Below are 14,031 nucleotides of genomic sequence, written 5' to 3' on the forward strand. Positions count from 1 at the left end.
AAGCTCTGGAATTCCCTGTCTAAATCTTTCCGCCTCGCTACCTCTCTTTCCTCCTTTAAGATGCTCCATAAAACCTACGTCCTTGACCAAGCTTTTTGTCACCTGCCCTAATTTCTCCTTATGTGGCTCGGTGTCATATTTTTTTGTCTTTTAATACTCCTGTGAAGCGTCTTGGGACGTTTTACGATGTTAAAGGCGCTATATAAATACAAGTTGTTGTTGTTGTTGTTGTTCTGATGAAAGATCATCGATCTGAAACGTTAACTCTGTTTCTTTCGCCAAAGATGTTGTCTGACTTGCTGAGTATTTCCAGCATTTTCTGTTTTTAGTTCAGATTTCCAGCATCTGCAGTATTTTGCTTTTGTAATCAAATAGACAGGTTTACATTACAGACTAGAGCATTGTTGAGTCTCAGCTTTCTGTATGGGGTGCTATTGGACACTTCATTTTAATTTTAGGAATGTTCTATATACATGAATAAAGGTATTGCTTTCAAGGTAGGAGAGGTATGAAAATGGTTTAAGAAGAACCTAGACCTGAGGAGTAGGACGAGCTAGATCTTCCCCATGCCCTCTTTTTAAAACTTCTCTCTCGCTCTCTCTGCCCTGCTGAGAGGGCACTGGGATTTCCCTAAAGAGAGATCCCAGTCAGCATCTCCACTAGACAGGTTGGGATTAGTAAATTACTGTGCAGAGGACATTGGATATTGGAGTGGTGCCAGAGGACTGGAAGATTGCAAATGTACAAAAAAGGAGAGAGAGATAAATCTGGTAGGTGGTAGCTTCAGGCCAATCAGTCTAATGTCCGTGGTGGGAAAACTACTAGAGACCATTGTCAAGTATAAAATTAATTCTCACTTGGAGAAGCATGGATTAATAAGGGACAGCCAGCACGGATTTGTTAAAGGCAAATCATGCCTGACTAATCTGATGGAGTTCTTTGATGAAGTAACAGAGAGGGTTGATGAAGGTAGTGCAGATGCTGTATATATGGTCTTTCAAAAGGCATTTGATAAAGTACCTCATAACAGACTTATTCGGAAAATAAAAGCACATGGTATTAAAAAGACAGTGGTAAGTTGGGTACCAAGGGATAGGAGGCAGAGAGTAGTGGTGAATGGATGTTGTTCTGACTGGAGAGAAGTACGCAGTGGAGTACCCCAGGAGTCAGTATTAGGACCATTGCTTGTCTTGTTATATTAAATGATCTGGACTTCGCTATAGGGAGTGAAATTTCGAAGTTTGCGGATGATTCAAAACTTGACAACGTAGTAAATAGTGAGCATGATAATAGCAGACTTCATGAGGACATAGACAGACTAGTGAAATGGGCAGGCACAATGCAAATGCAATTTAATGCAGATAAGTGATGCACTTTTGGAGGAACAACATGGAGAGGCAGTATAATCTAAATGGTACTATATTGAGGGGGGGGACAAGAACAGAGGGACCTGGGGGTGCATATTCACAAATCTTTGAAGGTGGCAGGGCAAGTTGATCAGGCAGTTAAGAAAAAGGAAGTCACGCTAAACCTTTACAAATCTCTGCTTCAGTCTCAGTTCTGGGCACCACACTTTAGGATGGATGTCAAGCAATGTTCCCTGTAATTTTTTTTGGCCCTTTAAGGGGCTGCGCGAGCCATTCAAAACATGCACTGTTTTTACATTGAAAAGCCGGCAAGCCGGCTGCACAGGTTCCCTGGAGCGCTGTGTGGCCACGCGGCCACGCGGCCACACAGCTTACAGGGAACATTGATGTCAAGGCCCTGGAGAGGGTACAGAGGAGGTTAACCAGGATGATACCAGGAATGAGGGACTTTAGTTATGTGGAGAAATTGGAGAAGCTGGGATTGTTCTCCTTACAGCAGAGAAGGTTAAGGAGAGACCTAATAGAGGTATTCAAAATTATGAGGGGTTTTGATCCTATTTGGATTGGGGCACAGATATGACAGACTGTTACTTTGTTACGTATAACAGATCCCGATATAAACTATTTCCTCTGGCAAGTGGGTCGGTAAACAGAGGCTGTAGATTTAAAATAATTGGCAAAGGAACTAGAGGGAAAATGAGGAGAAATTTCTTCACACAGAGGGTTGTTAAGATCTGGAACGCATTCCCTGAAAGGGTGGTGGAATCAGATTCCACAGGAACTTTCAAAGGCAATTGGACATATACTTGAAGAGGACTAATTTGCAGGGTGATGCGCCATCAATAACTCCAGAAGACTAAGAGTTAAACTTATAACAAGTAGGCTTTTATTAACAAAAGAATATGAGCATGCCTCTGCTGGTAGACCGATCCTTAAAGCCAGGGGGACTGGAGGTCAATCACCTTTATACCTGGGCTTAGGGGTGGAGCCAGGGGCGGAGCCAGCTGAGGCATGCCCAGACATGTTCTGTACAGGCAGATTAGTGGTTTACCACATTCAACCCTTGTTTAAAATGAGTCCGGCGGGGTGAAGTGTCTCAGAAGCTCGTATAGGCAAGTCTCTCCGGGGGTCTTGTCTGCCGTAGTGATCGTCGTGGTGCCGGCTGCGGCGGTTCTTTTCCCGCGGCCGTTTCCCGCGTGGGCCGGAGCACCGGCGTGTCGTCTTCGTGGGTGCGGGGTCGGTGGGTGTATAAGGGTGGGTCACAGGGCCCTGGCGTGCCGTCTACTTGGGTTAGATGTGAATTCCCTTCTAGGGGTGTGTCGTGGGTAATGGTAGTGGGTAATGGTAATGGGTAGTGGGTAATGGTGTTTTCGGTGGCACCTGAGGGTGCGAGGTCTCGTATGGAGACCGTGTCCTCCCGCCCGTCAGGATACGCCACGTATGCATATTGTGGGTTGGCGTGGAGGAGGTGGACCCTTTCGACCAGGGGGTCTGTTTTATGGCCCCTCACGTGCTTCCTGAGCAAGACGGGCCCTGGAGACGTCAGCCATGGTGGTAGCGATGTCCCCGAGGTGGATTTCCTAGGGAAGACGAACATTTTCTCGTGAGGGGTGGCGTTCGTGGCGGTACAGAGTAGTGACCGTATGGCGTGAAGCGCATCGGGGACGACTTCTTGCCAGCGGGAGGTTGGGAGGCCTCTGGACTTTAAGGCTAGCATGGCGGTTTTCCACACTGTCGCGTTCTCCCTTTCTACTTGTCCGTTACCCCGGGGGTTGTAGCTGGTGGTCCTGCTCGTGGCTATCCCTTTTTCGAGCAGGTACTGGCGCAGCTCGTCGCTCGTGAACGACGAGCCCCTGTCACTATGGATGTAGCTGGGAAAACCGAATATGGCGAAGAGGTCATTGAGACATTTGATGACTGTGGCGCTGGTCATGTCCGGGCAGGGGATAGCGAACGGGAAACGGGAGTACTCGTCAATGATGTTGAGGAAGTACGTGTTGCGGTCAGAGGAGGGGAGGGGCCCTTTAAAATCTACGCTTAGGCGCTCGAAGGGGCGGGTGGCTTTTATCAGGTGCGCCCTGTCTGGCCTATAAAAGTGCGGTTTGCATTCGGCACAGACTTGGCAGTTCCTGGTCATGGTCTTGACCTCCTCGATGGAGTAAGGCAGGTTGCGGGCCTTAATGAAGTGGAAAAACCTGGTGACCTCCGGGTGGCAGAGATCGTTGTGGAGGGCCCGTAGCCTATCGACCTGTGCGTTGGCACATGTTCCACGGGATAGGGCGTCCGGGGGCTCATTAAGTTTCCCGGGCCGGTATAAGATATCATAATTGTAGGTGGATAATTCGATCCTCCACCGCAATATCTTGTCGTTTTTGATTTTGCCCCTCTGCTTGTTATTGAACATAAATGCTACTGATCGTTGGTCAGTGAGCAGGGTGAAGCGTTTACCGGCCAGGTAATGCCTCCAATGCCGTACAGCCTCCACTATAGCCTGGGCCTCCTTTTCGACTGAGGAGTGTCTAATTTCGGGGCCCTGGAGGGTTCGTGAAAAGAAGGCCACGGGTCTCCCCGCCTGGTTAAGGGTTGCGGCCAGGGCGAAGTCAGACGCATCGCTCTCCACTTGGAAAGGGATGGACTCGTCCACGGCGTGCAATGTAGCCTTTGCAATGTCCTCTTTTATGCAGGTGAAGGCTGCACGGGCCTCTGCCGCCAGGGGGAAGGAGGTTGACTTGATAAGGGGCCGGGCTTTGTCCGCGTAATTGGGCACCCATTGGGCGTAATAAGAGAAAAACCCCAGACATCTCTTCAGGGCTTTGAGGCAGTGAGGCAGGGGTAGTTCCAGAAGGGGGCGCATTTGGTCGGGGTCGGGGCCGATGACTCCGTTTTCCACTACACAGCCAAGGATAGCGAGGCGGGTGGTGCGAAACATACACTTTTCTTTGTTGTATGTCAAATTTAAGCGCTGGGCTGTTCGGAGGAATTTTTCTAGATTGGCGTCATGGCCCTGCTGGTCATGGCCACAGATGGTGACATTGTCCAGGTAGGGAAAAGTGGCCTGCAGCGCGTTCTGGTCAACCATCCGGTCCATCTCCCTTTGGAAGACTGAGACCCCGTTGGTGACGCCAAAGGGGACTCTGAGGAAGTGGTAGAGGCGGCCGTTTGCCTCGAAGGCAGTATACTGGCGGTCTTCAGGTCTGATAGGGAGTTGGTGGTATGCCGACTTCAGGTCAATGGTAGAGAATACCCGGTACTGTGCAATCTGATTGACCATATCAGATATGCGGGGAAGGGGGTATGCGTCTAATTGGGTATACCTATTGATTGTTTGACTGTAGTCAATGACCAGGCGCTGTTTCTCGCCGGTCTTCACGACCACTACTTGGGCTCGCCATGGGCTGGTGCTGCCCTCGATAATCCCCTCCCGCAGGAGTCTCTCTACTTCTATTTTAATGAAGCTTCTATCCCCGGCACTGTACCGCCTGCTTTTTGTTGCGATGGGCTTGCAGTCGTGGGCGAGATTAGCAAACAACGGGGGGGGGCTGACTTTCAGGGTGGATAGGCTGCATATTGTGCGCGGCGGTTGTTTTAAATTTTGCCGGCTGCAGACTGTAAGTGGGGGCAGGGGCCCGCCGTACGCCATCGTGACACTCTCTAGGTGGCACTGGAAATCCAGTCCCAGTAGCACAGCAGCGCAGAGCTGTGGCAGGACAAGGAGTTTAAAGTCTTTGTACTCTGTGCCCATTACTGTCAGGGTCGCTACACAGTAGCCGCCGACGTCCGCTGTATGGGACTTGGAGGCCATAGAGACCCGGTGGCGCGTGGGCATGACTGATAGGGAGTAGCGTCGCACCGTGTCGAGGTGGATAAAGCTCTCCGTGCTCCCGGAGTCAAATAGACAGTTTGTTGCGTGACCGTTTACCTTGATGTCCATCGTGGACCTGGCCAGTTGGTGAGGCCTGGATTGGTCCAGGATGATGGAGGCCATCGTTGAGGTCGGTGGGTCGCTGTTGTGCTCGCGCGAGGCAGTGGGGGAGTCAGGGGCCTGGTCCCAAAGTGACATCCAAGATGGCGGCCCGCACCGCTCACACGCGGCCGGTGATGTCCAAGATGGCGGCCCGCATGGCTCACACGCGGCTGGTGGTGTCCAAGATGGCGACCTGCACGGCTCACACGCGGCGCTGCTGGAGTTGGTCGGTTTCGCCCTGCACACTTTGGCATAGTGCCCCTTCTTTCCGCATTTGGAGCAGATCGCGTCCTTCGCCGGGCAGTGTTGTCTGGGGTGCTTGGCCTGGCCACAAAAATAGCACTTTGAGCCTCTGGACATCGCAGCTGTAGTTGGGCTGCAGGTGGGCCGTGGCGGTGGTGGCGTGGCGCAGGCCTGTGGCCTTGCCGTGTCCCAAGATGGCGGCCCCCGCGACATCCATGGGGCGGGGAGGGCCGTATGGTCGGGGGGGTAGGCATCCATGTTTCGGAGGGCCACGTCCAGCGAGTTAGCAAGGGCCGCAGCCTTCTGCAGGTTGAGCCCACTTTGCTCTAGCAGTCTCTGTCGAGTGTAGCTGGACCTAATGCCGGCGACGTAGGCGTCTCTGATTAGGTCATCAGTATTTTCCGCGGCCGTCACCGATTTGCACTTGCAGTCCCGGCCGAGGACTCTCAGTGCCCGTAGGTATTCGTCACCCGATTCCCCGGGTCGCTGTTTGCGGGTAGCCAGGAGGTGTCTAGCATAGACCTCGTTGACTGGCTTAGTATATTGTTCTTTTAGTATCGTGATAGCGGCCGTGTAGGATACAGCGTCTCGGATAATCGAATATACTTGGTGGCTCACCCGTGAGTTCAGTACTAGCAGTTTGTCGGCTTCGGTCCTGACGGTAGTGCTGGAGGCCTGCAGGAATGCTTCGAAGCAGCTCAGCCAGTGCTCGAAGTTATTTGATGCATCCGCCGTTTGAGGGTCCAGTTCCAGGCGTTCCGGTTTCAGGATTTGCTCCATTTCAAAACCTTTTGTTAATAAAATTGATGCGCCATCAATAACTCCAGAAGACTAAGAGTTAAACTTATAACAAGTAGGCTTTTATTAACAAAAGAATACGAGCATGCCTCTGCTGGTAGACCGATCCTTAAAGCCAGGGGGACTGGAGGTCAATTACCTTTATACCTGGGCTTACGGGTGGAGCCAGGGGCGGAGCCAGCTGAGGCATGCCCAGACATGTTCTGTACAGGCAGATTAGTGGTTTACCACACAGGGTTATGGGGAAAAATCTGGGGTGTGAGTCTAAATTGAACAGCTCTTTCAAAGAGCCAGCACAGGGACGATGAGCTGAATGGTCTCCTTCTGTGCTGTAAGATGTTATGATTTAATGACCTCTGATGCCCTTCTATGGCCGACCACTCTGTGGCACACATTGCCAGCAAATTATGCTCCGAACCTTCTCACAATCCTCTCTTCACTATTAAATAACTACCCTTCTTTTTCCATCACAGCAAAGTTCAGAAGATTTTCCTGAGAGAAGCTGAAACTATGAATCAGTTCAGGTCGGATAACATTGTGCGTATTTATGGAATCTGTATGAGTGGGGAAGGTGAGTGCACCCAGGTACAAGTGCGAGTGTGTGAATTCACACCGTGACTGCAGAGTGCTTGTGCGTTTATAATAATACAGTACTGTTCCATCTGTTGTTAAATTACTGGATAGGTCTGACGACCAACCCCTGCCCCCGCCCCACTCCCCTCCCTGGGGTTTCAGGTTCAGAACTCCCAAGATGATGTGAGTTCCATTTTCCGTTCCCTGGGCTTGGGATTCACACTGTTACGTTGCTGATCAGGTTCCATTGATGACTGATCCCATGGATGTGGTGCTGCTGTTGGATAACTGCTGAATTATACCGGGGCTAAAAGGGTTAAATTATGAGGACAGGTTGCACAGACTAGGCTTGTACTCCCTCAAGTATAGAAGATTAAAGGGTGATCTAATTGAGGTGTTTTAAGATGATTAAAGGATTTGATACGGTAGATAGAGAGAAACTATTTCCTCTGGTGGGAGAGTCCAGAACAAGGGAGCATAACCTTAAAATTAGAGCTAGGCCGTTCAGGGGGTGATGTCAGGAAGCATTGTTTCACGCAAAGAGCAGTGGAAACCTGGAACTCTCTCCCCCGAAAAGCTATTGAGGCTGGGATTGAAAATTTCAAAATTCAGATTGATAGATTTTTGTTAGGGAAGGATATTAAGGGATACGGAACCAAGGCAAGTAAATGGAGCTAAGATACGGATCAGCCATGATCTAATTGAATGACGGAACCGATTTGAGGGGCTGAATGGCCTCCTCCTATTCCTATGTTGGGAAGTGCAGGAGAGTCGGCAGGGTGACTCCTTCACATTGATTTTCCCCTGCACTAACCTTATTCTGGTGTAAGTTTTTTCTTATTCGTTTATGGGATCTGGGTGTCGCTGGCAAGGCCAGCATTTATTGCCCATCCCTAGTTGCCCTTGAGAAGGTGGTGGTGAGCCACCTTCTTGAACCGCTGCAGTCCGTGTGGTGAAGGTACTCCCACTGTGCTGTTAGGGAGGGAGTTCCAGGATTTTGACCCAGCGACGATGAAGGATCGGCGATATATTTCTAAGTCAGGATGGTGTGTGACTTGGAGGGAAACTTGAGGCGGTGGTGTTCCCATGCACCTGCTGCCCTTGTCCTTCTAGGTGGAAGAGGTCGCGGGTTTGGGAGCTGCTGCCGAAGAAGCCTTGGCGAGTTGCTGGTAGATGGTACACACTGCAACCACGGTGCGCCGGTGGTGGAGGGAGTGAATGTTTAAGATGGTGGATGGGGTGCCAATCAAGCGGGCTGCTTTGTCCTGGATGGTGTCGAGCTTCTTCAGTGTTGTTGGAGCTGCACTCATCCAGGCAAGTGGAGAGTATTCCGTCACACTCCTTACTTGTGCCTTGTAGATGGTGGAAAGGCTTTGGGGAGTCAGGAAGTGAGACACTCGCTGCAGAATACCTAGTCTCTGGCCTGCTCTTGTTGCCACAGTATTTATGTGGCTGGTCCAGTTAAGTTTCTGGTTAATGGTGACCCCCAGGATGTTGATAGTGGGGGATTCGACGATGGTAATGGCATTGAATGTCAAGGGGAGGTGATTAGACTCTTGCTTGTTGGAGATAGTCATTGCCTGGCACTTCTGTGATGTCCTCCAGGTCTTGTTGCATGCGGGCATGGACTGCTTCATTATCTGAGGAGTTGTGAATGGCGCTGAACACTGTGCAGTCATCAGTGAACATCCCCATTTCTGACCTTATGTTGGAGGGAAGGTCATTGATGAAGCAGCTGAAGACGGTTGGGCCTAGGAGACTGCCCTGAGGAACTCCTGCAGCAATGTCCTGGGGCTGTGATGATTGACCTTCATCCACCACAACCATCTTCCTTTGTGCTAGGTATTACTACAGCCAGTGGAGCGTTTTCCCCCTGATTCCCATTGACTTCAGTTTTACTAGGGCTCCTTGATGCCAGACTCGGTCAAATGCTGCCTTGATGTCAAGGGCAGTCACTCTCACCTCACCTCTGGAATTCAGCTCCTTTGTCCATGTTTGGACCAAGGCTGTAATGAGGTCGGGAGCCGAGTGGTCTTGGTGGAACCCAAACTGGGCATCAGTGAGCAGGTTATTGGTGAGTAAGTGCTGCTTGATAGCACTGTCAATGACACCTTCCATCATTTTGCTGATGATTGAGAGTAGACTGGTGGGGCAGTAATTGGCCGTGTTGGATTTGTCCTGCTTTTTGTGGACAGGACATACCTGGGCAGTTTTCCACATTGTCGGATAGATGCCAGTGTTGTAGCTGTACTGGAACAGCTTGGCTAGAGGCGCGGCTAGTTCTGGAGCACAAGTCTTCAACACGATAGCCAGGATGTTGTCAGGGCCCATAGCCTTTGCTGTATCCAGTGCGCTCAGCTGTTTATTGATACAACGTGGAGTGAATCGAATTGGCTGAAGACTGGCTTCTGTGATGGTGGGGACCTCAGGAGTAGGCCGATATGGATCATCCACTTGGCACTTCTGGCTGAAGTTGGTTGCAAACGCTTCTGCCTTGTCTTTTGCACTCACGTGCTGGGCTCCACCATCATTGAGGATGGGGATATTCTTGGAGCCTCCTCCTTCCGTTAGTTGTTTAATGGTCCACCACCATTCACGACTGGATGTGGCAGGACTGCAGAGCTTTGATCTGATCCGTTGATTGTGGGATCGCTTATAGCATGCTGCTTCCGCTTTTTAGCATGCATGTAGTCCTGTGTTGCAGTTTCCCCAGGTTGGCACCTCATTTTTAGGTACGCCTGGTGCTGCTCCTGGCATGCTCTTCTACACTCCTTGTTGAACCAGGGTTGGTCCCTTGGCTTGGTGGTAATGTTAGAGTGAGGGATATGCCAGGCTATGAGATTGTGGTCGAATACAATTCTGCTGCTGCTGATGGCCCACAGCGCCTCATGGATGCCCAGTTTTGAGCTGCCAGATCTGTTCTGAATCTATCCCATTTAGCACGGTGGTGGTGCCACACAACACGATGGAGGGTGTCCTCAGTGTGAAGACGGGACTTCGTCACCACAATGACTGTGCGGTGCCAATGCTGTCATGGACAGATGCATCTGCGACAGGTAGATTGGTGAGGATGAGGTCAAGTAGGTTTTTCCCTTGTGTTGGTTCACTCACCAGCTGTCGCAGGCCCAGACTGGCAGCAATGTCCTTCAGGACTCGGCCAGCTCCATCAGTAGTGGTGCTACCGAGCCACTCTTGGTGAGGGACATTGAAGTCCCCCACCCAGAATACATTCTGTGCCCTTGCTACTCTCAGTGCTTCTTCCAAGTGGTGTTCAACATGGAGGAGTACTGATTCATCAGCTGAGGGAGGGCGGTAGGTGGTAATCAGCAGGAGGTTTCTTTGCCCATGCTTGACCTGAAGCCATGAGACTTCATGGGGTCCAGAGTCAATGTTGAGGACTCCCAGGGCCACTCCTTCCCGACTGTATGCCACTGTGCCACCACCCCTGGTGGGTCTGTCCTGCTGGTGGATGGTGATGGAGGAGTTTGGGACATTGGCTGAAAGGTATGATTCTGTGAGTATGACTATGTCAGGTTGTTGCTTGCCTAGTCTGTGGGACAGCTCTCCCTATTTTGGCACAAGTCCCCAGATGTTGGTGAGAAGGACTTTGCAGGGTCGACTGGACTGGGTGTGCCGTTGCCGTATCTGTAGCCGGTGCTGAGGTTGATGCTGGGTGATCTGTCTGGTTTCATTCGTATTATTTTGTTTCGTAGCAGTTAGTTACAACTGAGTGACTTGCTAGGCTATTTCAGAGGGCAGTTAAGAGTCAGCCACATTGCTGTGTCATGAACTCAACCTATTTGGATTGGGGCACAGAGATGTATCTGACAGACTGTTACTTTGTGGCATAAAAGAAATCCGATATAAAGATCCCATAGAATAGTCTCTGTCAGTAAGAGTATTGTGTCCGGTTTGAACACTGATTCAGCAAAGCAATATAAAGAGATCTGGTTCTGTAACCATTTGAACCGGGGTGTCTGATTGGCTGCTAACAGTTTAAAAAGGCCAGTGGCGGTGCAGCGGCACGGAGTGCGGGTGGCAAAGAGTGCTTCTGCTGAGAGTTTGGTAAGTGAGAGAGTTCGGGTCAAGTGCGGAGTGAGGGGCTGTTTCTGTCTTTCTTCTTAAAACCTTTATAAGTTGGTAAGTTCTTTTAATTAGAGGTGTGATCCTCACCTAGAATAGGGGCAGAGGGTCTTTTAAATAATAATAAATTTAATTAATTACATAGAATGGGAGAACAGGTGATGTGTTACTGCTGCGAAATGTGGGAGCTGGTGGACACCATTGATGCTCACAGTGATTACATTTGCAGTAAGTGTTTGATGCTAGAGGAACTCTGGCTCTGTGTTGATGAGCTTGAGACCGAGCTTCAGACACTGTGACACATCAGGGAGGGGGAGAGTTACCTGGACTCTATGTTTCAGGAGGTAGTCACACCTTTGAGATTAATTAATTCAGATGTAGTCCGTGGTCAGGGACAGGATGGTGTGACTAGGAGTGAGGCAGGTACGGGGATCCAGGGGGTAGTGTTGGAGGAGCCGCAGCTCTTCTCTTGTCCAACAGGTTTGAGGCTCTTACTCCCTGTGAGGACGGGAACGGGGACTGCGGGGAGGATGTGCAACCTGGCCACAGCACCGTGGAATGGGGGGCCAGTCAAGTGGGGGGAGTTAAAAGAAATGTTGTAGTGGTAGGGGATAGTATCGTTAGGGGGATAGATAGGGTTCTTTGCAGCCGAGAGCGAGAGTCCCGAAGGCTGTGTTGCCTGCCCGGTGCCAGGGTTAAGGACATCTCCTCTGGGCTGGAGAGAAACTTGGAGTGGGAGGGGGAGGATCCAGTTGTCATGGTCCATGTTGGTACCAACGACATAGATAGGACAAGGAAAGAGGTTCTGCTGAGGGAGTTTGAGCAGTTAGGGGTCAAATTAAAAAGCAGAACCACAAGGGTAATAATCTCTGGATTACTACCTGAGCCACGAGCAAATTTGGCTAGGGTAAATAAAATTAGAGAGTTAAATGCGTGGCTCAAAGACTGGTGTGGGAGAAATGGGTTTTGCTTCTTGGGACACTGGCATCAGTACTGGGACAGGAGAGAGCTGTTCCGTTGGGACGGACTTCACTTGGCCAGTGCTGGGACTAGAATCCTGGCGAATTGAATAACTAGGGCTGTAGAGAGGGCTTTAAACTAAGTAGTGGGGGGGCGGTATTAAGAGAGCAAAAAATAAAAATGACAGCGGAGAAGGCAATAGAGCAAGGTAGCAGGGGAATTAAAAACCAGAGCATGTCAGGAAGGGACAGAATGTATAAAGATAAAGGTAAAGTAGTAAAAGGGGTAAAAGCAGGAATAAATTGTCACAACACATATTTGAAAGTTCTTTAGCTGAATGCACGCAGCATTCATAACAAAATAGATGAGTTGACGGTACAAATAACTACACCTGGTTATGACCTGGTGGCCATTACAGAAACATGGCTGCAAGGTGACCATGACTGGGAACTAAACATACAGGGGTATTTGACAATTAGGAAGGACAGACAGGAAGGAAAGGGAGGTGGGGTTGCTATGTTAATCAAGGATGGAATCACTGCAATAGTCAGAAATGATATTGGGTCAAAGGATCAGGATAGTGAAACAGTTTGGGTGGAGATAAGGAATAATAAGGGGAAAAAGTCACTAGTGGGTGTAGTCTATAGGCCTCCTAACAGTTGCAACTCTGTTGGTCGGAGTATAAATCAGGAAATAGTTGGGGCTTGTAATAAGGGGACAGCTATAATCATGGGGGATTTTAACTTTCATATTGACTGGACTAATCAAATTGGGCATGGCAGCCTTGAGGAAGAGTTCATAGAGTGCATTAGGGACGGGTCCCTTGAGCAGTATGTAACTGAACCAACCAGGGGGCAGGCAATCTTAGATCTGGTCCTGTGTAATGAGACAGGATTAATAAAAAATGTCCCAGTAAAGGATCCCCTTGGAATGAGTGACCATAACATGGTTGAATTCCAAATTCAGTTGGAGGGTGAGAGAGTTGGATCTCAAACCAGCGTACTGAGCTTAAATAAAGGAGACTATGAAGGTATGAGAGTAGAATTGACTAAAGTGGACTGGGAAAATAGATTAAAGTGTAGGACGGTACAAGAGCAGTGGTCTACATTCAAGGAGATATTTCACAACTTTCAAGAAAAATATATTCCACTGAGGAAAAAGGGGAGTAAAAGAAAAGATAGCCGTCCGTGGTTTAGTAAAGTAATAAAGGATAGTATCCAACTGAAAACAAGGGCATATAAAGTAGCCAAACCTAGTGGGAGGATAGAAGATTGGGAAGTATTTAAAAGCCAGCAAAGAATAACTAAAAGATTAATTAAGAAAGGGAAGATAGATTATGAAAGTAAACTAGCAAAAAATATAAAAACGGATAGCAATAGTTTCTACAGTTATATAAAAAGAAAAAGGGTGGCAAAAGTGAACATTGGTCCCTTAGAGGATGAGACCGGGAAACTAGTGGTGGGGAACATGGAGATGGCAAAAACGCTGAACCAATATTTTGTATCAGTCTTTACAGTAGAGGACACTAAAAATATCCCAACACTGGACAAACAGGGGGCTATACAGGGTATTGGTGAGGCCACACCTGGAATACTGCGTGCAGTTTTGGTTTCCATATTTAAGAAAAGATATACTTGCTCTCGAGGCGGTTCAGAGAAGGTTCACTCGGTTGATTCCGGAGATGAGGGGGTTGACGTATGAGGAAAGGTTAAGTAGGTTGGGCCTCTACTCATTGGAGTTCAGAAGAATGAGAGGCGATCTTATCGAAACATATAAGATTGTGAGGGGGCTTGATCGGGTGGATTCGGTGAGGATGTTTCCACTGATGGGTGAGACTAGAACTAGGGGGCATAATCTTAGAATAAGGGGCTGCCATTTCAAAACTGAGATGAGGAGAAACTTCTTCACTCAGAGGGTAGTAAATCTATGGAATTTGCTACCCCAGAGAGCTGTGGAAGCTGCAACATTAAATAAATTTAAAACAGAGATTGACAGTTACCTAGCAGATAAGGGAATTAGGGGTTACGGGGAGAGGGCAGGGAA

The 14,031-nt window shown here is 49.2% G+C and overlaps 1 protein-coding gene across 1 annotated transcript in view; it reads left to right on the forward strand.

Moving 5' to 3' along the window:
* The window catches only part of LOC147116293 (mixed lineage kinase domain-like protein), a 65,298-nt gene that overhangs the window by 41,613 nt on the left and 9,654 nt on the right, over window positions 1–14,031 (forward strand). The window contains exon 4 of the mRNA XM_085991124.1: window positions 6,846–6,943. Coding sequence (XP_085847250.1) covers window positions 6,846–6,943 — 98 coding nt within the window. The remainder of the gene's footprint in view (window positions 1–6,845; window positions 6,944–14,031) is intronic.

This window comes from Somniosus microcephalus, chromosome 6, assembly GCF_052327205.1.
Source record: "Somniosus microcephalus isolate GS21.2 chromosome 6, FLI_Smic_1.0, whole genome shotgun sequence".
NCBI classification, from domain to species: domain Eukaryota; kingdom Metazoa; phylum Chordata; class Chondrichthyes; order Squaliformes; family Somniosidae; genus Somniosus; species Somniosus microcephalus.